General features: G+C 43.6%; 2 protein-coding genes across 8 annotated transcripts in view; one reads left to right on the forward strand and one right to left on the reverse strand.

Annotated features, from left to right (window-relative positions):
* Nucleotides 1–21992, reverse strand: part of SCFD2 (sec1 family domain containing 2) — a 154296-nt gene extending 132304 nt beyond the window's left edge. For 2 of the 4 annotated variants that reach the window (XR_014515826.1, XM_083459925.1), the window contains exons 1-3: nt 20840–21992; nt 17989–18157; nt 1599–1726 (exon numbers count right to left, since the gene is read on the reverse strand). Coding sequence is in view for 2 of the 4 variants with exons in the window: in XM_083459925.1 (XP_083316051.1) it covers nt 1599–1726; nt 17989–18157; nt 20840–21698 (1156 nt within the window). In the remaining 2 variants the exon portion in view is untranslated. The remainder of the gene's footprint in view (nt 1–1598; nt 1727–17988; nt 18158–20839) is intronic. The other 2 variants (XR_014515827.1, XM_083459924.1) reach the window with 1 other exon arrangement.
* A 2089-nt stretch (nt 21993–24081) lies between these two features.
* FIP1L1 (factor interacting with PAPOLA and CPSF1) overlaps nt 24082–25565 on the forward strand; it is a 37436-nt gene continuing 35952 nt past the window's right edge. For 2 of the 4 annotated variants that reach the window (XM_083459972.1, XM_083459973.1), the window contains exon 1: nt 24191–24756. In XM_083459972.1, coding sequence (XP_083316098.1) covers nt 24669–24756 — 88 coding nt within the window. In that variant the 5' untranslated portion in view covers nt 24191–24668. Of the gene's footprint in view, nt 24757–25565 lie in introns of all 4 variants that reach the window. The other 2 variants (XM_083459974.1, XM_083459975.1) reach the window with 2 other exon arrangements.

Below are 25565 nucleotides of genomic sequence, written 5' to 3' on the forward strand. Positions count from 1 at the left end.
CAGCAGCAGGAGGCCCCATTAGCTAAAGTGATGTTTCAGGTTAAGAACGGACCTCTGGAACGAATTGAGTACTTAATCCAAGGTACTACTGTATGTTATGTCCCAAAGACGGGGGGAAGCAGCTATTGAACACAACATTGTTGGGGGGGATGGGACAGGAAGCACAGGGCACTTGCCTATCCATCTGCCACCACAGCAAGATGGTGCCCCAAGTATCCATTTCAGCCTTGTGAATAAGCTTACAAAAATAATTAGGCTGCAGAGAAATAAACAATTACTAGCATGCTAAGAGGGAAGTAGCTTGTGTTTCTATGCTGGATGTGGAGGAGGACAAGGGGGCAGGGGGGCAGTAGCCCTGGGCGTACGATTTTTAGAGGGCTCCCATGCAGGGATTCGTGTCTTGCCCTGCCTGCTGCTGGGGGTTTCTGGGCCCTGGAGTCTGGCTGGACCTCACCACCGCATCCCTGGCCCCCTCGCTGAATGGCCCCCTGGCCAGCGTTGGGCAGTTTCGCCTGCCAAGGGCCGCGTCAGCCAGCCTCCTCCCTGTGCAGGCGGCACAACGCAGTCCCCCTTGGCTCTAGTAGTGAGAGCCAGGCTAGCCTGGCGCACAGGCTCTGTGAACCCTCCACACCCCGGGGGTGTTGGCAGCAAAGGCTGGGCTGGTACAGTGGGTTCTGTTCCCCCTCTATGCCCCGCCTCTGTGTGTGCACACGCCCCGGTTGCCAGCAAATGCTGCAACACCACTGGAGGAGGAGAAGGATGCTACTATTCTCTTAGAAGGCAAGATAAGATAAATGACCTTCCGCCTGGGACAATCCATCCCTGCTTTGTCAGCCTATTCACTTGCTGGCATTGAATCCCTAGTTACTTAAGGCGTATACAACATTGCCCATATGATATACAAGGTTGCCCCATGATACTGAAGGCAAAGAAAGCAAGAAAGTGGTACCTCGGGTTACATATGCTTCGGGTTACATACGCTTCAGGTTACAGACTCCGCTAACCCAGAAATAGTACCTCGGTTTAAGAACTTTGCTTTAGGATGAGAACAGAAATCATGCTCCGGCAGCGCAGCAGCAGCAGGAGGCCCCATTACCTAAAGTTGTGCTTCGGGTTAAGAACGGTTTCAGCTTAAGAACGGACCTCCGGAACGAATTAAGTACTTAACCCGAGGTGCCACTGTACAGAATGAGACGAGAGCTATGCCACAGCCGTAAGTGGAAACTGAGAAAACTGCAGTTTTTTGGGCACAGGAACAAGGCTCTGAATTACCCTTTCTATCCCCAGGCTCATACTTCAAAGCATTAAAGGCAAGAGGTGACATTGTATATTTTTATGAGTGTATTATCAGCCTGTAAGTCAGGCTACAACTGCATAACATTTTGAATCCATTTCAAAACACTGATTGATAACTCACCAAGCACCAAAGAAACTGATTGCTAAAACACATGGCTCGTCACCAAACCGCAGTTAACAACCTCAGATTTATTTAAAGACAAATGATTTCGGAATGATCAGCGTCTGAGAAATAGCTACACTGATTAAATGGCTGGACACAGATGAAGAGTACGCACAGGCCCGCTCCAAGGCTTACTTACCCATGCTCATCTTGATTGGCAAATTTTCCCTGCTTGCAGCTTCCACTAGGTGTCTCCTGACTTCCATCACAGCTTCTTTCTGCTTGAAATTCATCAAGGACTCCCACAGAGATTTAGCAGCTGGATCACTATATATATAAAAAAGAAAAAAAGCACCCAGGTTTACACCAAACATCTGCTAAGAATCAAGCAAACGGACTGGAGCTTAGTGATTTCTACAACGTGGATAGCCTATTTACTTTCAAGCACGGAAACAAAGCTCAACTTTTTCAGAAAGAGTTGCTCTCTCTCTTCAGACTAAGAATACATGGGCTGATTTGGTAACTTGTTATATTAACCAGAGGTTATCAATTTAATTGATTCTGTTACCACAAAATTATTAAGAGAATACAGTGGTACCTCAGGTTAAGTACTTAATTCGTTCCGGAGGTCCGTACTTAACCTGAAACTGTTCTTAACCCGAAGCACCACTTTAGCTAATGGGGCCTCCTGCTGCTGCTGCACCGCCAGAGCACGATTTCTGTTCTCATCCTGAAGCAAAGTTCTTAACCTGAAGCACTATTTCTGGGTTAGCGGAGTCTGTAACCTGAAGCGTATGTAACCTGAAGTGTATGTAACCTGAGGTACCACTGTAGTTCAGCAGTGGCTTGCGCAAACAACCAAAGCTACTGAGAATATTAATGACGACAAAAACAGCAACAGTTTCTGTATAATAGACTTTCTTCTGAAATGCACTCTCGTGACTATACTTTTTGAAACGAAAAGCTGTTCGCCAGGTTCAGAAGTAATGGTGGGCTTGTGAAGCCGTTGATACAAGCAGAATATTAAGTAAACGTTCATATGGCCATTGATGGAAAGTGGATCTGGCTGAGCTGGGAGGTGTTGCATTAAATCTCACCTCATTCATAAAGCTCACTGAAGTATAACAAGTGAGGGAGGGACAAGCAGCGGTTTTAGACAAAGTTTCAGTACAGCAATAAAGGAGTTGGGAAAGGGTCATATGCCAAGGCCACTGCTGCTGTGAAACATGTCTTCTCATTTGCTCTCCTGCCTACCCCTGACTTCATGCAAATCCAGGACTGTGTTGAGGCACTACAAATCCTCCAATGGGGGCTGCATGAGGACATACATTTTTTGTTATATATGAAGGTATAACTTTATGCAGGGTCAATCTTGAATGGCATACAAAAGTGCTCTATATCTCAAATATGTCAATATTAATTGTGATCACATGAAACTATAACTTTTAAAAGAAAATGAAAGAAAACTCAATACCCATGAGAAAGTTCCTTGGCAGAGACAAACGTTTATTGTCAAGTCATGCTAATATAGATTTTAAAAGTCCTGGAGGGCAATGATTTCCTTCCCTGGCTTTTGTTTTTTTTACAAGCCAATTTCTTCCCAAAGTTGTAGGTTTGCTTTGCAAGGCTACTGGGAATTGTTTAAAAATATGTTGAGAATAGCAGACTCTGTTTAAAAGCAAAGTAGAAAACATGACAAACCGGCACGTTTGAAGACTTGCAATATCAAAAGTGGATGTTTTGTAGACTTATTACTGCTTGCAAAAGATGGGGAAAAGGAGATACACACTATTTCTACACACTTATTTCTATACACAGATCCAGCTGTCCAGCCAAGTGATAGGATAGCACCAGGAATAGTATCTAAACAAATGGCTTTGGACAAAAATAAAATTTGTAGCTAGAGAGAGTAGTTAATTGAGACTCCCGTCCTCCCACCACAATGCTTTCTAGTAATGGACTTAGCTTTCAGATTTGGACCTGGCAATTCTAATACGTCTTCATACCATGAGGGTTGTCTACTAATATGCCCTGTAAAGTAGGCAACCTCTGAAGCCAACAGCAGCCGCACATTCCATGCAGGATACCACTGCTAGTCTCCTAATACAACCGAGCTAGAGTCCACACTACCATTCATCAAATTTCACAAATACTGCTTGCTTCCCCATGTTCTTCAAATCTCAGCTCTAAGGTCTGTTCTGAAGGCCCTAACGCAGACATGGAAAATGTGAATAAATAAATATGTGCCTGAGCTTATTCAGAGTGCATACATGGTACCTTGACCAAGAAAAACTGGCATTCACACGACTGGGACCAGGGCTTTTATGAGTTTTTGAGACAATTAAAAGAGAAAGCATCTATGACCTTATATTCGTTCATTTGATGTTTTAATGTAAACTGTTTTGAAATCCCCCCATTAAAATATAAAGCAGCATAGAAATGAAATAAATAATAATAACAATAAGCTTCATGTGGGGATGGCACCTTGATATTCCATTGTAGTGACTATAACCCAGGGTTGAGGTGTCATTTGGCGATTAGCTTATATATGCAAGTTTCTAACACTGGTGAGAGTATGTGGAGCCACCAAAACAGATGGATAGTACATGCAGTTTTGACAACCTGGATTCAGCCTCCAATGCCCTGAAACATGATATTGACACTATCAGAGTTACCCATAATGACTATTTGTCAAGCAAGCACCTTTGAAAGCCGTGTGTGGATTACTAGACTCATGACTTTTGCTACAGGGCACCAGCACTCTTTGCTTGATCAGATTGCCTGTAATTCTGACACCCGAGAAAGCTTGGCTTCTTAATAGGCTTTCCTCCATCCCTTCGGTTCCTCCATCTCTTCGGTTCCAAGTAAATATGATAGGACAACTCACAAAGCATTCAAAGATCATGTTTCAGAGTGCTCTCCAAAATCCCCAGGCAAGCTCCTGAGAAAGGGTCTCCTCCTAAAGTCACATCCTGAGTAAACAATGCTGAATAGTTCAAGATTTTAAGGATTTTGTTTTATTTTATTGCAGACAGAGATGCTGTCTCAGTTTACGGCTTGGTCTGAGTTTGAAATCATGTCCACTGCCAACATGACTTCTGTCTGAAATGAAACATTAAGCATGCATATATCCTGGTTTCGAACAAATGCCAGTTGGAGTTTGCTGGGAGCCAACAGGAAATGCTAATCTCAAGATAAAGTGCAGCTCTGTTTTAATGCAGAAGAGTAAGTAGTGAACTGTGGTCCAATAAAATGTGAAGTAGGCAGTGGTTCTGGAGAAAGAGAGATACGGGGCCCTGTTTAGAAACTGTATCAATGTTGTCACAGAATCATAGGATTGTGGATCTGGAAGGTGTCATGAGGGTCATCTAGTCCAGCCCCCTGCAATGCAGGAATCTTTCACCCAACGTGGGGCTTGAACCCACAACTCTGGGATTAAAAGTCTCATGCTCTATTGACTATCCTTTAAAACCAATTTAGATTGTTAACTGTGTGTAGTGGGACAAAACTGGTGTTTCATGCCTAACTGAAGCCAGAGAGATACATTGTGTTAGGGTCAGTTTTATAGTGTGTCAAAAAAACTGTTACTATCTAATTTGTGATGTTACAGTTATAATAGTTAGCTGGAGGACATAGATTTTTACAGTGGTACCTCTGGTAACGAACTTAATTTGTTCTGGAGGTCCGATCTTAACCTGAAACAGTTCTTAACCTGAGGTACTACTTTAGTTAATGGGGCCTCCCGTTGCCGCCACGCCACCACTGCGTGATTTCTGTTCTCATCCTGAGGTAAATTTCTTAACCCGAGTACTACTTCCGGGTTAGCGGACTCTGTAACCCAAAGTGTTTGTAACCCAAAGTGTTTGGAACCCAAGGTACCACTGTATATGCTTCAGTTTATTCACAAAGTGATGGGTCCTTTACTGGGCATTCCATTCAAACATAGTGAGTCATAATTATAGGCCAACCAAAATTCAGAATTTCACTGAGAACCTGGTAATTGGTTGGAAAGTTAGGTTCAGCACTGCTTAAGAGCCTGAGAAGAAAACCTTTGAAAAATGAAAGAAGAGACTCTGAAGAGGCAAGGCAAAGAATGTGGTGTGGAAAGCAACAGCAACAGCAGCCAGGACTAAAGTGGCTGAAGTCCAGAGAGAGGCTAGGACCTGAGAAATCCCTTTGGCAGAAGGCAGCTGACAATGAAGGAGCCAACACCTTAAAGATGAAGTCACTAAAAGCAGAAACTAAGAAGGTCTTCAAGGGGAGAGGAAGACCGTAGCAGCAGCCCTTGGGAAAAGCTGAAGGCAGTGTGTCAGCCGCAGCATTCAAAAGTTGCCAGGTATCAGGCAAATTTTATACCTGTCTATTGGCCACTTGCGACCAAGTCAAAAAGGCGTCTGGTGTCTCCACCATCTGGAGGTGAATGCCTGGAGATCTTTGGATCTTGACTGTTTTCACACACTAGCAATACATCCTGTAGAACTCTATCCTACAGAATAGAATTCTATTCTATTCTATTCTATTCTATTCTATTCTATTCTATTCTATTCTATTCTATTCTATTCTATTCTATATTTTATCTGGACAATTAGAATGAATATCAAGAACCAAAAGTCGGATTGGAAAGTATGATTTTTCAAGCCACCTGGCCCAAAAATGGCAACTAGGCATTCTGTTTTGGCAACTGTAACTCAAGGAGCCATTTGGCGCCTAGCCAAATCTGAGTTTCTAATACTGGCCAGCCGGTACTTTTCAGATGTGCTCAGGTATTTGCAACACTCAAAGTGGGGCAGGAGGCATGCACCCAAGTCCCCCCAATGCCCGCTCACACATTGCTTCCCCCCTCAACTTCCCAGTGTTGTGTGGGGTTGGTTTGTGGCGGCTTCTATTCATGCCTGCTCAAGTGGTTGGAGACCTTGTTTGATACGTGTCTCCAATCTCAGGGACAGTTCCACCACATTCAAGACAGCATGAATAGGTGCCCCTGCAGAACCACTGCATTCAGTATGGGGATGGTTTGGCACTGATCATGCACACCCCTGACCTTGGCCATAGATACAGAGATCATGCATTCAGGGAAATGCCTTAGTATGCCTATCATTTATCGTGCATTTGTGACAGGAATACCTGCAGTCATAATATAAAGGTAGGATAAATAAATGATAACAGGCCTTCCCTTTCAGGTTCTTGTATGTGTGGGAAAACAGGTAGTGACATTTGCTAAGGGCTACTAATTTGGGGACGCGGGTGGCGCTGTGGGTAAAACCTCAGTGCCTAGGGCTTGCCGATCGCATGCTCGGCAGTTTGAATCCCCACGGTGGGGTGAGCTCCCTCCCGTCTTTCGGTCCCAGTCCTGCCCACCTAGCAGTTCGAAAGCACCCCTAAGTGCAAGTAGATAAATAGGTACCGCTTTATAGCGGGAAGGTAAACGGTGTTTCCGTGCGCTGCGCTGGTGCTGGCTCGCCAGAGCAGCTTCGTCACGCTGGCCACGTGACCCGGAAGTGTCTCCGGACAGCGCTGGCCCCCGGCCTCTTAAGTGAGATGGGCGCACAACCCTAGAGTTGGACACGACTGGCCCGTACGGGCAGGGGTACCTTTACCTTTACCTTTTACTAATTTGTATAGACTTATACGGTTATGGCCTATGCTGGTATCCAGTTTAAGAAATATGCTCATGTAGAAAATTCTCACATATAAAGCAACTCCTTCACAAGGAACAACAGATTGAAAATATCCAACAATACTGCTCCCACTTAGGCTAATAAATACAATCTGATACAGCAAACAATTCCCAGCTTCCTAGTCACAGAGCATTATCCTCATTTGGATTAATGGCATTTAAAATTCCCATAATTTTTCAAAGCAAAACATGCAGTTGCATATTTTAAAAGCCAGACAGTCAACATTAAAGAACGTAAGCATTTTCTTGAGCAATTTAAGCTTATTCCTCAATTCCATTCCAACTCCTCAAGCCACTTTGATGGCGTAATCTGCTCTAGACTCAATTTAACTGTGTGTCTTGGCAAATACTCAAAAGTTAGAGATTATTATTTGATTCAGATGCCAAAAGGCTTAGAGATATATAGCCCTAGAAGCAGAGAAATAGTATCAGCCCCCCCCCCAATAACCTACTTTTTGCATCTATGAAAGGAAACTGCCACATCCAAAGATCAAGTACTCATAATCTGAGGCATAAAACTATCATGGCATCAACAACTACAGAGTATTCAGTGCCCCAGTCAGATGTTACACTTTTCTGTGCATGAATAACTCATTCATCCCAGGACTGGTCTGAAGGCAAATGCTAAACCTTCCTTGACCGAAGAGGAGGCAAACTTCACAGTCTCTCAAGACAGACGGATGCCAACAACAAAATGTAAGGGAAATGTTGTTCTATTCACTGCTTGCTTTTTCAAAATTCCCAGCCATAGATAGCAATTAATCACCTCAGTTTTTCAGTTAAGTTCACCTGCCTACACATACCACAGCTAGTTATCTGAGGCCTAAATGAACAAAAAGGAAACATTGTTCCTTGCCTAATCATCTGAAGGCAATTTTTACTCATCACTCGTGACCAGGACAACTGTTTATAAGCCTGCATGACTGACCAGATGTAACTATTTTGCTGTTTAACCAGTACATCTAAATTTATGTGCAATAAAGGCAGACTATATGCATCCTGTATGCGTACAGATATTTCCAGGGTGAGAGGAATCGCAGACATTGTGCTGTCCAGAGCCTATAAATATGACACTGATAATAATGAATATGAGAGACATGCTCAGTCCTAGTTCCTAGTAATTTGAAATATTTTTCTAGTTTGGGAGATGGCATTATGGGAACTGGCTGTGCACCAAGATAATTTTTGGCACAGATATATTGTTACAAAAGCCCGGCACTTGCCCCCTCTCTCTGCCAAGCAGTGGCCAGAGCGCATGGGGTCAGAGGAGCACAAACAGGGTCTGTGTCCCTTTGGAGAATGGAAGACATGACGGAGACAGTCATGCTTTAAGAAATATGGTTTATTCACATATTTATACTTTCAGTCTGCATGGAAGGGAGTCCAGATCTTACAGCATGGCCCAGAAGCCCCTTGCCCTCCCCCAGAGCAGCTACCCTGGCAACCTTCCAAATCTCTAGTCTCTGGCCACAGCTGGGGCAAGGAGTTGCTAACCCTCAATGGCTCTCCATTGTAATGCTAACAGGCCTGCCCTTCCCTCAGCCAGCCAAACTGATTTGCAATAGGTAGGCCAGAAATTCCCTGTTTGCCACAGCCCTGCAGTTTATGTTTTAGTACAGGCGTCAGCAAACTTTTTCAGCAGGGGGCCGGTCCACCGTCCCTCAGACCTTGTGGAGGGCCGGACTATATGGGGGGGGGGGGGAGAAGCACAACAAATTCCTATGCCCCACAAATAACCCAGAGATGCATTTTAAATAAAAGCACACATTCTACTCATGTAAAAACACACTGATTCCCGGACCGTCCGCAGGCCGGATTTATAAGGCAATTGGGCCGGATCCGGCCCCCGGGCCTTAGTTTGCCTACCCATGTTTTAGTCCATCCCCAATCAAAATCCTAGTATTTATTTGTTCCTAGTGTTTAGAGGGATCCCCCCCATTTCTATAACAATATTTAAGATTAAAAAGTGCCTATATTTAATTTTTTCTTGTTAATTCTTTGAGAGAGAGAAAATAAGATTTTCACGATAAAAACATCACATATATCAGGTCAGGACTGCAAGACTGCTTTTAAAATATTGTTTCAGATGACATTATTCACCACTAATGTGTTTTGCATTCCAAGTAATGTATGATTTCTTAAGGGTGGTACGATTTAGGGACCTTCATACAAAGAAAAGACCCTTGCACAGAAGATCAATTCATTGCAAACCAGCGTCTGTGTGTAGGTAGCCATTTTCTGACCCTTTCCCTTAAAGTTAATATTATGTTTGTTTATTTTTTTGGGGGGGGGGACAAGATGGATAAATTATGGTACAAATGGGAATATAGATACTAATCAACAGCAATTCATTTTCCTTCATAGCTACAAAGGAATAGGTACAGGGTAAAAATCCATGATGCTTTTATTGCTTCTTTATATATGCAAAAGCAATTAGAAAGTGATTAATTTTAGACTGACAGTTTTAAGGAAAGCCTTCACTAGTTACTAGATTGCTCATCAATAAACAGAAACTGGATACATCACTTGGCCTTAAGAAATTCAGTGGCCTCAATTTCTCCTGTAAGAGAACACTTCTTTTGGTGCAAATGGATAAAGTGGTTTAGACATATGTTTTCAGAGGCATGGTGTGTGGAGACAGTGGGTTTCCAATTGAAAACATCTGGAAATATCCCAAGGCTATAACATTCCTGGAGTTCTTCCAGATTCAAGTGGCAACGATGATTTGCACGTTTGAGGGGGGAGGGAGCATTGTTTTATTCAACTGATGGCAAAAGTCAGTTTCCCAAACAAAAGTCTGTTTTGGAGAAGTGCGAAAGATATTGGAAAACATCTTTTTAAATGAACACCAGAGTAGCAATCATACATTGACATAGCACACAATTCCTCCTGTTATATTTCTGCTGCTAGTGGGATGTAGACTCATCTGCGTGCAATTCTCAAGGGTCTACACATTATGAGTGGTCTTGGTAGCCACGTCAACATTTGTGATCACCCATATCCTACCCGAATTCATCATGCGAAAGGCTGGGCTGGATAAATCCCAAGCCGGAATTAAGATTGCCGGAAGAAATATCAACAACTTCAGATATGCAGATGACACAACCTTGATGGCAGAAAGTGAGGATGAATTAAAGAACCTTTTAATGAGGGCGAAAGAGGAGAGCACAAAATATAGTCTGAAGCTCAACATAAAAAAATGAAGATCATGGTCACTGGTCCCATCACCTCCTGGCAAATAGAAGGGGAAGAAATGGAGGAAGTGAGAGATTTTACTTTCTTGGGTTCCATGATAACTGTAGATGGTGACAGCAGCCACAAAATTAAAAGACACCTGCTTCTTGGGAGAAAAGCAATGACAAACCTAGACAGCATCTTAAAAAGCAGAGAGACATCACCTTGCTGACAAAGGTCGGTATAGTTAAAGCTATGGTTTTCCCAGTAGTGATGTATGGAAGTGAGAGCTGGACCATAAAGAAGGCTGATGCCGAAGAATTGATGCTTTTGAATTATGGTGCTGGAGAAGACTCTTGAGATATGGGATCCTTGTAGGTGATCTACACATCCAAATCTCAGCCCAACAGTGAGGTTGGTATCAGTCTCTCTTCACCTCTAAACTGGAGAGGAAAGCTAAGGTCCTTTTGTTACCCTCACCAGAAGAAAATGGAATGCTTCCCAGAGTGAGAATGGAGGGTGGGATTTTGGTCTGCTTTCTATTCTAGAACTTTTTTTGTGAAAATAGTGAGCCAGAAGACGGCAAAATGTATTTCAATTATAAAAAAATATGAGCTGTGGTATTTACGCACAAGAGATAAGCAAACATGTCAAGAGTTGTGCGCCCTGGAAAAATTGTAAATGTGACTAGGTGCACAACATACAGCTGGGGATGTTTAATGGGATAAAATGAGCACAAGCTTGCCTGCTGCGGTCAACTAATTTTTTCAAAGCAGTATTTTTACTTGCCAAACCCACAGAAGTAAACCCATATCTTAAGCATGTAGCAAACATTTCCTGCATCCCAACATCTTGTAAACTTGTAGAAGAGGGCAAACATCTTAATCCTAAATTTTTTTCTATTTAATGTTATCTAAACGGAACAGAGAAACGCACACACACAAAATGTTCAGACAAAAATAAATAAATCACAGTATGTTCTTTGGATTTAGAATACCAGATAATGTTTTAAGGCATATTTGAGTGTCTGTGATAACAAATAACTTGATACACTTAGTCCCTGGATGTGCGCAATGCAATCCAGCTGTCTAGAAAATAAAATGTTTACAAAGGAAAAACATTCCATCTTTGTTTATTACATCCTGCAACACCAAGCTTCATAGGGCTAGTGTAGGATTTTTATTGTTGCTAATCCAGGAAATATAACTGATAGCGCAATTCATTTCATTCTGTAGCCTTCAGCTTTTTCAGACCCCAAACCTAGCTTGCACACCAAACCAGAAACATGAGATTAATATCCAATTTATCTTTGTTATCTTCATTCTCTTTTTCCAAGACTAAAGGCACCATTAGTGCCAACAAAATGTATTTTGCTATCTCAAGATGGTGCCTCCCTCATTCCATGACCAGAAGCTGACTGTTAATTTCACTTCAACACCAAAAATATGGTAGCATCTGATGCCAGCAGGGCAGTTTCAATGGGGATGACAGGCTGTGTAGCACATAAAGCTCTGATATCCAGCTAAGGGAAATGGCAGGGAAGAGCTCAGGAGGAACAGTGAGGACCATTGTCATCACCTCAGCATCTGCCACCTAAGGCTTGCAGTACATTCCTGTCAGATCTTCTGAAACATTGGTGCTGCTGTTCAGTTTACTAAGCAGCAAGTCAGTACACTATGCCCATATTGGCCTCAAAGTCTTTCAAATTGCAGAAAATAAGGTAGGATTAGGCAGATGAAGCAGGGAAGGTTTTAAAATATACAGTTCCACTTGCCTACCACTAGGTGGCAAATTCCTAAAATGATGTATAATTCTAATTTTTTTTTGGGGGGGGGAGGGTAGGGAAACCCCCTTGTGCTAGCAGGAATCCTTGCACTGTCTTCCCCAAGCATGGTGGGTTAATGGAATATGAGCAGTGATCCTTCAGATTCACAAACTCACTTGTTCCTGAACTGTTAGTTCTTAGGTGTCCTGTAAAAAATATATATTAATACATTAAATGCATACACTGAAGAATTGTCTGTCACATTGCGCTTTAAAAAAGTTCTGATCTTTATAGCATGCCTGTTCCTTGACAGTTCATTAGATACATAACGGTTTTAAAGCATTCTTCTTTTGTGCTTTAAAAGTGCAAACAGTTACTTAATAGGAAAAGAAAAGAACAGGCTGATGGAAGAGGAGCCAATAACAAGGTGCTGACAGCTGAATCTACATTCAGGGATTGTAACCACGGCCAAGTCGATTTTTGCAGATGTGGCAGCTAGTTAGTCAGAGGACGCTTCCTGGTGCATGCAGAACACTTCATATCTTTGTGGAGTAGATTTAAATAAGGCAACTCAAAATATATTTAGGTCATTTTCATTCACTCACCCATTTACTGTATATAAGACAAAAATTCTGATGCTACAGAATGAATAGAATTTGCTTCCATCTGAATCTTTTTCTATTTGGAAAGAGCTATCATTTGCTACAAGACACTCTGACTGCTTCCTTATCCTCTTGTTTCCTCTGGGTTTAAACTACACTCATCAAAACAATTCATACAATTTGTATCAATAATCTATTTTAATATATATTGGAAAGCTTCTATGAATATTAACATGACACAGGATACCCGTGCCTCCCCCTCCCCAATTTTAATTTTTGTCATAAAAATGTAAACTTCTAAATAGTTTTTATGCGGATGTCAAACAATTATAGTATATAAACTTGAAATTTTTATATCGTCAACAATTTTAGGTTATATTTTAGCGATTAAGATTTAAATTATATATTTAATTTTAACTGTTGCTATATCTGTATTGTCTCTGTTACACCCAACTGTAAATTCAAACGTATCCCTATCGTGTTTTATGACTTTCCTTATATTTTATGTGAGCTGGAACTGGTCTGTGACTGAAATATTATTAATTATTATTATTATTATTATTATTATTATTATATCTTCAGGGCTAAGGATTTGCAGCTGAGCAATCTGAGTGAATTATGAACTGGTTTCTCAGACAAATGTTACTGCACCACTGATAGCACAGCCATGGGAAGACTGGAATTTTGCACGTTTCTATAGTGCCCAATAAATTTTGCACATTTTCCGTGGGTGCCCAAATATAGAAAGTAGTATCACCTTTATTTTCTTTCTTTAAATATTTATAAACTGCACTTTCATTAAAAACCCCCACAATGAGGGAGTTCATGTTACCATTGTGTATACACACACACACACACACACACACACACACACACACACCCCTTCATAGTTATGAACCATAAGTTTTATTTCATAATATATAAACCATATACTTAAAGAGAAAAAATTATCACTCTCCAAAAATATATATTCTCTGCAATCCATTTCTACTAAATGACCAATGTGTCAGCAATTATAGCAAGAAGGTTTTCTCGATGGAAAATTCTGCACATGACTAATATGATTTAAATAATTTTAAGGACATTGCTGCATTTTTCAGTTTATCAAGTGGTTGTGTTCAAAGTCAATTAACTTTAAGAGCACAGAGAATTTAAAATTTTCATCTTTAAAGAAGTTAATTGTTTCCCTAGATTTAAGTAAAGACTCTGCTTTATAGCCCTACGTCAACCATAAATATTCATTAAATCTGCTCGCTAACTCCATAAACTAAGCCCAGATGTTTTGGCTGGAAACACATTTATTTATTTATTTTTAAAAGACATATAGCATGCTGTAGAGAAAGGAGATCTTCTTTCTCCGTTATCCCAATACATATGAAATACTTAGAAGAAACATCTATTAAAATGTGAACTACCTGACGGTGGATTCCAAACTCTAGGTGTGTGTGTATATCTCTCACACACCTTTATTCAGAAATAACAAATTCTACAAAATTCCCATCACTGCCAACAAACATTTTATGAAGAATGACATCTGATCCGAAGTTCACTGCCAAAACAGTAATTCAATTCAAATTTAAATGGACTTCTTTCAGAGTTGAATATTGCAAACATTAATTCAGATTACAGTTTAGGATGCATTTCACAAGTCTAGCTAACTACAGCCAAATATTTAGCAGATTATTTCAAATCAGTATCTGAACTCCTCTGCAGCTAAGTCTTATGGACCTGTGCATTCCCTCTCCTTCCCAGATTCCCTTCCCCAAGTATTCCGTTATTCTCTTCTTCCCTGCAGCCCTACAGTCTTCCAATACTCCTTTCCTGGGCCCTTGCTTTCCTAAATGTCCACTTCTTTTTCGCTCCTTCACTTTCCCTGCCAGTCCCTTATTTAGGATCTGAGCAACTGAGCCAATGGCAACCAGAGACACTTGGAGCAGGAGTGGTTGGGGCTGATGGGAATTGGAGTCCTACAGTATCTGGTGAACCACAGATTCCCAACCCCAGCATTATGGCAAATCTGGTAGTAGCTCTTCAAAAATTCCACACAGAGTTCTTTCCTGGCCCTACCTGGAGATGCCAGAGGTTAAACGTGCGAATCTCTGCATACTAAGCATCTGATCCACTTTTAAGCTTACAGCTCTCACAGCAAAATTCCTAAGCATTTTATAGTACAGTGATGGAAAGCAACCATCCAAGTCACTCTTGTGTCTGACACAATGCTTGAGGGAACAATGTACGCAACTGCCTCAAAAAACAAAGGTTCTACATAAAAATGGGCCTTCTCTGGGGTAGCTCCCACTTGTGGAATGCTTTCCTCAGGGAGGAATGCCCGGTGCCACCACTATCTGATTTTTAGGCACCAGGCAAAAACTTTAATCTTCCGTTCTGTAACTTTAGACTGTTTTGCCTCTTTTTATTTGACAAATGTTCTGTGACATTGGGGCGGTGGTAATTCTGTATTGGTGCTGGAGGAGACTCTTGAGAGTCCCATGGACTGCAAGAAGATCAAACATATCCATTCTTAAGGAAATCAGCCCTGAGTGTTCACTGGAAGGACAGATCCTGAAGCTGAGACTCCAATATTTTGGCCACCTCATGAGAAGAGAAGACTCCCTGGAAAAGACTCTGATGTTGGGAAAGATGGAGGGCACAAGGAGAAGGGGACGACAGAGGACGAGATGGTTGGACAGTGTTCTCTAAGCTACCATCATGAGTTTGACTAAGCTGCGGGAGGCAGTGGAAGACAGAAGTGCCTGGCATGCTCTGGTCCATGGGGTCACGAAGAGTCGGACACAACTAAACAACAACAAAAATTCTGTATTGATTTACTATGAATGTTTGTATGTGATGCCAATAAAAGGTTTGATGATGATGATGATGAATCTTCCGCTCATTTTGGGGGGTGTGGGGTGTGAGTTATCTTATCAGTGAACATTTTAGGTTGCATTTGTTCTTGTGTCACTCTGTTCTGTCTTAGTTAGACCACACTTGGAATACTGTGTCCAATTCTGGCCACCACAATTTAAGAAGCATGTTGACAAGCTGGAAGGTGTGAAGAAGAGGACAACCAAGATGATCAAGGGTCTGGAAACTAAGCCTTACAAGGAGCGCTTGAAGGAGCTGGGTATGTTTAGAGGAGACTGAGAGGAGATATGATAGCCATCCTCAAATATCTTAAGGGCTGTCACATGGAGGAGCATGCTTGTTTTCTCATGTTCTGGTGGGTAGGACTCAAACCAATGACTTCAAGTTGCAAGAAAGGAGATTCCAAATAAATATTCAGGGGGAAACGTTCTGACAGTAGGAGCTGTTCTGCAGTGGAACAGACTCCCACAAGAGGTGGCGGATTCTCCTTTCTTGGAGGTTGTTAAACAGAGCTTGGATGGCCATCTGTCATGGATGCTTTAGCTGAGATTCCTGCATTGCAGGAGGTTAGACTAGATGACCCTTGGGATCCCTTCCATCTCTATGATTCTGTGAAATAAATATATAATAAAAATAATACAGATTTCAAGAGCAGCTCAAATGCAGTATCTGTGACTGTCCCAAGAGCTATGTGTACTTCCTTCCCATACATAGGGGAAAGTGGTTTTAAACTTGGGCTAAAGATGTCAATGCTTGGAATGAACTAGTTCACTGAACTAGCTGAAAAGTCTCTGAACTACACGTGAAAGTAGTTCCCATAATTGCTGCGTGAATTAGTGGTCACTTAAGTAATTTTCCAGATAGAACTTCAATTCATCTCCATTCCATTCCCCACTTGCCCTGCAGAAGGCTTAGACTCTTACTTGTCTTTCAAAAAGAAGTCAATTGGAGTTGGAAAGCAAAGCGTGGAGGCAGCTTTTTATGACTTATTAGGCAAATACAGAGTCACTGTTGTTGCTAAGGTCATTTAGTCACTTAATCATGGCTGCCAAGTAATTAGAAAGAAGGGGTGTGAGGCATTTCTTGTATCATCCCTGTTGAAGAGTGCAGTCGTACCTCGGAAGTTGAACGAAATCTGTTCTAGAAGTCTGTTCGACTTCCAAAACACCCAGAAACCGAAGTGTGGCTTCTAATTGGCTGCAGGAAGCTCCTGCAGCCATTCGGAAGCCACAGAAGCCCTGTCAGACATTCAGGTGCCAAAGAACATTTGCAAACCGGAACACTCACTTCTGGGTTTGCAGCATTCAGGAGCCAAAATGTCCAAGTACCAAGGTGCTCGGGATCCAAGGTACGACTGCATCTCTGTTTTACAATAGCAGTACCTGTTAGGTACTTGTGTGGCTGCCATAAACAGGGCAAGTCTACAGTGGTGCCCCGCAAGACGAATGCCTCGCAAGACGGAAAACCCGCTAGACGAAAGGCTTTTCTGTTTTGGAGGTGCTTCGCAAAACAAATTTCCTATGGGCTTGCTTCGCAAGACGAAAATGTCTTGCAAGTTCCTGCGGGGTTTTTTCCTCCCCCCCCCTTTTTCTAAGCCGCTAAGCCGCTAATAAGCTGATCCGCTAAGCCGTTTATAAGCCGATCCGCTAATCCGCTTATCAGCTGATCCGCTAAGCCCACTAAGACGCTAATAGCGCTAATCCGCTAAGCCGCTAATGGGCTTGCTTCGCAAGACGAAAAAACCGCAAGACGAATAGAACTCGCAGAATGGATTCATTTCGTCTTGCGAGGCACCACTGTACTTTTGGACCCTTCAGCACAGTAGTTTGTAACCATTCTAAATGTTGAATTCAGGGGGGGGGGGAGGGACAACACTGATAAACATTTTATAAGCTAAAATGTTCATTGCATGTAGAGCTATAGCTCACTTGGTAAAGCATGAGACTCTTAATTTCTGAGTCATGGGTTTGAGCCCCACGTTAGGTAAAAAGATCCCTGCATTGCAAGCGGTTGGACTAGATGATCCTCATGGTCCATTCCAACTCTACCATTCTCCGATCCTATTAACTTGAACTGAACTAGTTCCGTCTTGTATAGCTGGAACCTGAACTAGGTCCCTTTTTAAATTAGCTTTCTGAACACCTGAAGGGGTACATGGGCAAAAGAAAATCACTCTGCTAGGCAGACACCATTTTAGATGATACCAACGATGATGCAATAGCAACATTTTTGTATGTGAACTTGCCATCATATTGTGGTGTTTGAGTTAATGATCAATATCTGAATAGACAATAGTAAACATCAACTTTCTGGCAGCTTATGGTTGGCATCACAATACAGATGCACATATACATCCAGCCTGCATTTTCAGTTTCCAGCCCAGCAAAGGAATATGCATGCAAAACCTGCTTGTGACTACATCTCTGTTTTGCTGGGTTAGGTAACAGTGCAGAACTCAAATGCAACATAGCTTTTAAAGAATACCACACACATGGAAGCTTCTTACTTTGGTTGTGCCAAGCAGCCTGGTGCTACAATACTGCAACTTGCATCATCACTCTGCAGGTTTGTAAGTTCTACCATGTTGATCATCACATCATTTGTATGACCTGGAAGTTTGGGAAGAGAAGAGAGTATCTTCTCCGCTAGGTTGTCACCATGATGACCAACTGCTCCTGAAAAAGAATAATCCATTGACTTAGCAAAAGGTTTATTACGTGAAATGAGCATTCAGAACAAAACAAAATCATATGACTGTGTACACAAGAAGAACAGCTGAACGATGTCAATATTAAAATGGAAAAGAAAGTGAATTTTAGAAGTTGACCATTTGGAAGACAGGTATTCAAACAAAGATCACCATGACTGTATAAAATGAATTCACACTCTATTCACATAGCAGAAAAACAGTAAACTAGATCCCGGTGTCTAGATCTCTTATATACAACCATGATTTGACAGTAATTGGAAAGCTGGAGGGGGCCACTAGGGGCGCATTGGAAGACGGCCGACAATACCATCTCTCCGGCCCACACGAGGTAATTAAGAGGCTGTTATGGGAGTATGCAGCCTCCCTTGTTGCCCCAAGGAAATGGGGAACACTGCCCTTGCCTGCTGTGCCCATAAATCACCCCCGAACTTGAAAGAAGGGGGTGAGGGCACTAGGCAGATGCCCTTGTGTGGACTCCGGCTCTCCTGGACGCTGTCTCTGATCGCGCACTAGCTGCAGCAATTTGAAATAAACAATTAGAAAGAAGCAAATGCACATATTTCAAGTGAAGAATGGGGAGTGAAGACTGCTAATTGAAGGGGCCTCTGTGAAAGAAGCGTGACGGGTTGAATCAACAGGAATTTATCATGAGAAGATACATCAAAGGTTTGGCATGTCGGCAGCGGGACTGGATGGGGGGGGACTTTATTTCTTTCTTCTATGTGATTAACCAATAACCCCCCCTAAAGTCAGAACCGTCATGTAATTGACATAAGCTGGATGATTTAAGACTGTGTGGAAATGAATTATAACCAAAAGTCTGCCTTATGGAGATCAAGAAAAGAACAAGAGCTTTTGGAATGATGCAGCAATAAAAACAGAGTCGCCATTTTGGTAGGTTCTGTCAAAAGATTTACAACCGGGAGGAGGAATGGATTTGTTTTCATACTGGATTTCTGGCGAACCTCCTCAGAGGACTGAGAAGGGAGCGACAGACCTATGAAGATTAACGACGGTAAGAGTGCTTTTATTTATGGAAGCGATGATATACGGAAACCGTCTGGATATGGCTCTTGGACGAACGGAAAAATCCACACAGGATTACAATTTATCTTAACCCGCTTGTGGAGACCATCAGAGGTCACAAAGAGAAAGGAAAATATATGAAAACAACAAGAAGAGATGTGGAAAACAACAAGAAAGGATTGGATAGAACTGTGAACATTATTTGGACAGATTTGTGGACATTAAAGCAGAAGCAAGAAGATGATTAGATCCCCTTCGGAACTTGAAATATGGGTACCCCCAACAAAAATTTAAAATTTGGCTTTGTAATTTGGAATTTATGTGATTTGATTTGATTGGTCGGTTAATAAAAAATATTTTTTAAAAAAGTAATTGGAAAGCTGGTTAAATCCTGGCAGATGTGCACATATCGCAGAAGTATGTTTACACTTTAACTGGCATCTCAAAGGTTTATTAACTTGGGATGGATTTGAAATAATCTACGGTCTCCAAGACTGCCTTGGCAAGCCACTTGGATTCTTCCATAATGTTATCACTACTGCGTCTTTCAAGGAAGATGGGAATGATGCCCTCTCTTAAAGTGACTCTAACCACCTTCAGGCATCTTACTGAAAGCTCATCCCTGGAAGATTTCACTAGCCAGGAAGAGCAGGAACCCAAAGTACACCTGTTCAAGTTACGTAAGCTGAAAAGTATCCATAACAGTGTAACAAGACAGTGTTTAGGGGCACCTGTCTCCAACTCTTTAAAGAACCACAATATCCGCGTTAGAGTAAATACAAACTAATATATCAAAAAACTGTAATGCCTTGGTCAAGCTTGACTCAATGGGCCTATAATCAGGCATGGCCAAACTCGGCCCTCCAGCTGTTTGGGGACTACAACTCCCATCATCCCTAGCTAACAGAACAAGTGGTCAGGGATGATGGGAATTGTAGTCCCAAGAAAGCTGGAGGGACAAGTTTGGCCATGCCTGGCTTATATAGTAGCCCAAACTTGATCAGATAAGGAGCTATCCCTGACAATGAAGTCATTGCCAGTTCCCTCACCCACATATAACCTTCCCTTACTCCAGTACAGAAAACCAGATTTAGAAGAAGAAGAAGAAGAAGAAGAAGAAGAAGAAGAAGAGGAGGAGGAGGAGGAGGAGTTTGGATTTGATATCCCACCTTTCACTCCCTTTAAGAAGTCTCAAAGTGGCTAACATTCTCCTTTCCCTTCCTCCCCCACAACAGACACTCTGTGAGGTGAGTGGGGCTGAGAGACTTCAAAGAAGTGTGACTGGCCCAAGGTCACCCAGCAGCTGCATGTGGAGGAGCGGAGACGCGAACCCGGTTCCCCAGATTACGAGACTACCGCTCTTAACCACTACACCACACTGGCTCTTATATGTGTTTGGCGATTTCATTTGAGGCAGGTGCTGCTCCAGCCAAAGTGGCTCTGGCGTTTATGCTGAAATCTAGGAGCCTTAGAACACTCATTTAAGACTGCCTCCACCAACTCAGGCATGTTAGTGGTTCCGTTCAGAAGTTCCTATAGTAGTGTACAAAGGTTAGTATTCTTGTAACTAAGGGGAATAGCTTCAAGAAGAAACAAACTGTTAATCCCTCAAACATCTTACCTGTCAAATCTAATGTCCTGTCCACAAAGATGACAGAAGCTCTGTGTTGTGCAGTTTTCCTTCTGGTCTTAGCCTGGGCATAATTTGCCAGATCCCCTGCAATTATCTTACTTATTGTCCCAACAGCAAAACATTCCTCCCGCACACTGAGGTACTCAAACAAGCTGTTGAAATCAGAAACCAAGGACCTGATCTGAAGCTGCAACTCTGAAGACAGAGATGAAAAATCAACATCACTCAAGTGGGAAATTTTCTTCTTCTCCGGTCTAGCTTTATTGATCCGAGTCAAATCCTCAGCCATCAAGGGGAAAAACAAGGAGAAGGCAGGTGCTACAAAGAGATGAGGCGAGATGGGTGCCAAGAACAAAGGGGCATGTTGGACCTCTGCAGTGTAGTTCATGTTTCCCATCCACTGGCAGAGCTTCTCTTCAAACTGTTCAAAGACCACGCGGCCGGCACCTTCAACCTCAGTAGTGCCGGGAGTGTTGTGGGCCTGCAAGTGCACCGCATGGCTGACAACTGTGAAAACCACGCAGTACTGGAAGTTGCTGAGAGTGACAATGTCACGGATGATGTCCACCGTCCTGCCTTTCAGCAAGCTGCCCACCACAAAGACAGCTTTGGGCTGGTCCGCGCCTCCAGATTCAAAGCTGGAAAACTCCTTGACGTTGATCGCCCCGGCCTGCAGCAACCTCCCGGCTCCTCCGCACGCCCAGTGAAGGCTTTCGGCACAAGCAGGGTCCATGAACACAACAGCCCGCTTCGCCTTGGCAAACACCTGCCCCCAGGCTTGCTGGCAGAATTGCGACATCCCAGCAGAGGCTGTGGGAGAGGAGGAGGTAGTGGAAGAGGAAGACATCGTGGGAGAAGCTTGCTGGAGTCCCCCTGGCACTTCTCAGTGGGTACCACTCCAGACGACGGGCTGCAAGGGGTGTCAGTGAGGCAAATGTGAAAAGAAGCCCTTTCCTATGTGTTGAAGCGGGAAGCGCACCTCCGAGGCCCGTCAGGCGGCGCGGGATACTTAAATCAGGCACACCCTAAGCCACTCCGGCACTTCACAAGCGGGTAGCGGAGTTGACAGCACCGCCGACCTCCACAATCCGCACACGCCTATCTTTGAAGCGGTCGCGCGGATTCAACGTCATCCTCCAGCTCCCGACTCCAATTGGCCGGTCGGGAAGACCAGGAGGCGGGGCGCTGTTTCGAGCGTCTGTAAGAACGAAGCTCTTTGGCCGGCAAATGCCCCTCTCACCTGAGGGCGGAAGTTCGCCTACCAACCCGGAAGAGCCGCGGAGGCTGAATGGAGCCTGGGCAACGTGTAGCGGGGCGGGACCTTTGAGAGTTGCGTCGGGCGTTTCTCCTACTGTTTTCGGTTCTGAACAGTTCTGTCACGTTCGCCTTATTTTTTTAATGACGGTTTTGAAAGACAAAGTAGTATTCGGTGGTGTTTTCATGTCCTAGTGATAGCAATTGTAGTAGTAATAGCAACAGCACACCCAGGAGTAGCTACAGGTCTCGTCGGCTCGCATAATTGTCTCATCAGATTTAATATCTGTTAAACAATGTATTGTTGAATGTCATAAAAGCTGGAAGCCTGAATTCTGTAGAGACTTGTCATAGTTTCACTGATTAAATGTGCGTGTGGGGGGGTGAAGGTTTAACAGGAAAATAATCTGAGAGTTTGAGTTTTAGAGGGAAAGGGTTGAAACTAGTTATTTATAATTAATGGTTAAGGTTGCAGTCCTAGCTGTACCTAACTTCGTGTAAGCACCATTGAGTTTGGTGGGGCTTTGTTCTGAGTGAACAGGTTTAGGTTTGTAGCCTCATTAATTTAAAACATTTAATACCCATTCTTCATTGCAAATGCAGTTCTAGAACTGGTTACAATTAAAACTAATCCACCTGCTTGGTAACATTGACTTAATAAGCAAGTCAGATAAATTGCAACCAGTCAGCAATAATATAAGCATAGATCATAATCCTTTTTGTAATCCATGGAATAAGAGGAGAGTGCTGTTGTACTCAGGTCCTGTTCACTAGCATTTTATACATGAGACAGGATGGTAAATCAACCTTTGTTTTAATCCAGCAGTACCGTCAGGTAGAAGTCCTTGAACAAGGTAGAAGTCCTTGAACATATTAAAATAAGCATGTATACCTACACAACACTGGGAGTGTTATGAACAACTAACTTCAGCAAAAAAAAAAAAAAAAAAAGTATGCAATTCTTAAACCTCTACAAAAGTCCACACAATCCAGACTACAAACTACAAAGCACTACAGGAAGACAGCAGGAACAACAAAGTACTGAGATGTATTTCTGGATCTGTTTTTCAAGATGACTTGAGTAAATGGACAAAGTTACAAAGAAGCTATCACTAGCTAATCTGTTCTGGGGGGAAACCTTCTGTTTTCAAAAGTCATTAATGCAAGTCCCTCTCATGGGTATGATTTAATCTGAATCAATATTCATTCACCAGGCCAAACCATTTTAATGCCAGGGTTGAGCCATGGAACAACATGTGAAGTGGTAGCAAATAGAGTATATGCAAATTGTTTCCCCCCTCCCCACTGAGTGTCTTAAATAAATTTATCAACCTGGATGCCTCCCAAAACAAATGATCTGATATAAAGGCAGGCCTGAAAGCTAGCACCTCTTATTTTAGAAATAAATTGCTAATGCTGATTAAAGGAGCTGACTTCTCTTCACTAGGCCGATTCTACCACAAGCTGAAGACACTGAGGAAAAAGAGCAAAGGGACTTTCAGAATGGAAGGTTGGTAAAGGTTATGTTTAAAGGCACGGGGACTATAGAATCAAATTAAGGTGTTTAGATGGGTGGAAAAAGGAAGTTCCCAGTGGCTTGAGTTGTACAGTCTCAGAGAGCACTTAGCGGGCATAAAACGGCATTATAAGACCCTAGAAATAGGAAATGCCATTCTAACCAGGTAGTGAGTGGGAAACCTGACTGGTACATCAAAACAAAACTACCTTGCTTAAGAATGAAAAGTGCTTTGCAGTAACAGCCACCCAGTCCAATCATATGCCTCAAATCACACCCCCTTTTTGCAAGAAGAGAACTAATTAAAACTGGATAAAAAATAAAATCTTTAAGCATCTGGTTTATTTTAAGTCCCTTCCACGGGGGCACCTTGCAAGTAGATACACACACCTTTGAGAAACAGGTGAGCCGTTTGAGTGGATTGAGAATGCATCTCACGTGCGTTTGTGTGTGCTGAGACGAGTGCATTAAATCCTCTGGGCTGCCCGCATCTGACTACAGCACTGACTTGGTAACTACTTTGTAATTGTGGTTTCAACACTGCTGCGTGTCACAGCCACCCTCAGTGGGGCGTTTAAAGAAGTGCTCGCGCGTAGGTGTTGCTGCTCAGGGACAACCCCACATCCATTGGGGGGGGGGGGAAATCTCAGTTTCCCAGTGCACTTTTGTCCTGGGCAAGTAAGCCCCGCTGAGCTCAGCAGGGCTTACTTCAGAGTAAGCACGCTTAGGGCTTCCAGAGAAAGGCTTTCAGGAGGAAAGCGGCGCCCACCGACGGGGCCCAGGCCTGCCCCTTCCCGAGCGTGTCAGTCGCGCAGCGGCGGCGGAGGGGAAGTGCAGGCCGAGGCGCCGTCGCGCTTGCCGCCGCCGCTCGCCTTCTCCGGAGGCGGGGGAGAGAGAGAGGCAGCGGCAGCCATTGTTGTTGTCCTTCCTCCTGCCGCCGTCAAGAATCAAAAGCGGTCGAGGTTGGAGGGGGCGGGGGCGCACTGCGGGACTCGCCTCAGCGAAGCGCAACCGGGCCTTCCTCGTGCGGAATCAGCAGCAGCAGCCATGTCGGCCGGCGGCGAAGTGGAGAGGCTGGCGGCGGACCTGAGCGGGGCCGGCGCCGGGGATGAGGAGGAGGAGTGGCTCTATGGCGGTACGAAGCTTCTCTCAAACCCCACCACCACCTCTTTCCTTTCTTCAAGCTGCTCTCCACCTCCCCACGCCGCCATTATGCTGCTTCCCGGGCCGGGCCGCCCCTCCTCGGGTTTCGGCCGGCGGGAAACGCTAGGCCCTGCCCCGCAGCGTGTCCGTTGCCAGGCCGGGGCCTGCTCTTTCGGCGGCCGGCTTTTCGGCCTCCCAAAGGACGGGGAGGCCTCTGGGAAGGAGGCGGGTTGCCCTTAGCAGCGCGGCGCCTTCCCCTGCCCGTCTCCTTAAGGGAGGCTCGGTAGGCCCCGCTGTGGATTTGGAGCCCCATGGGTTGGAAAGCGAATAGGCACACCGGGCCCCATCGGACATTCACCGGGGAAGAGTTAAGCCCCGCTGAACTTGCGCATGCATATGGGGCTTTTTTAAGCAGCCGAGAGGGGGCCCCTGGATGTAGTTGGGGTGCCTTGTTGTGGATCGATTTGGGTTTTTGTGAAAAAGGCAATAAGTCACGGTCTGATTCGAAGCCTCGTGCTTTCGTGGGGGACTCCTCCCTGACTCTGCATAGCCCTGGGTTTTGTGTTTTTAATACTCCGCCCACCAGCTTTTTAATACGGTTTAACTCGACCACCACTTCCTTTCTCTCAGGAGTTGGCCGAGGTCTTTGGACCAGTAGCGATTTTTGAACGTTTTGTTGTTATTAGTGGTAAGGTAAATCAGAAATACTGGGGGAGTTGGAAGGCTGCCAGCAGCAATGCACCAACCTGTTTTGGTCCTTTGCCTTCCTGCCTGAGAGACATGGGGAAGCCCAAGGTGTTC

This window comes from Podarcis liolepis (genome assembly GCF_965112155.1).
Source record: "Podarcis liolepis genome assembly, chromosome: 9".
Classification (NCBI taxonomy): Eukaryota; Metazoa; Chordata; class Lepidosauria; order Squamata; family Lacertidae; genus Podarcis; species Podarcis liolepis.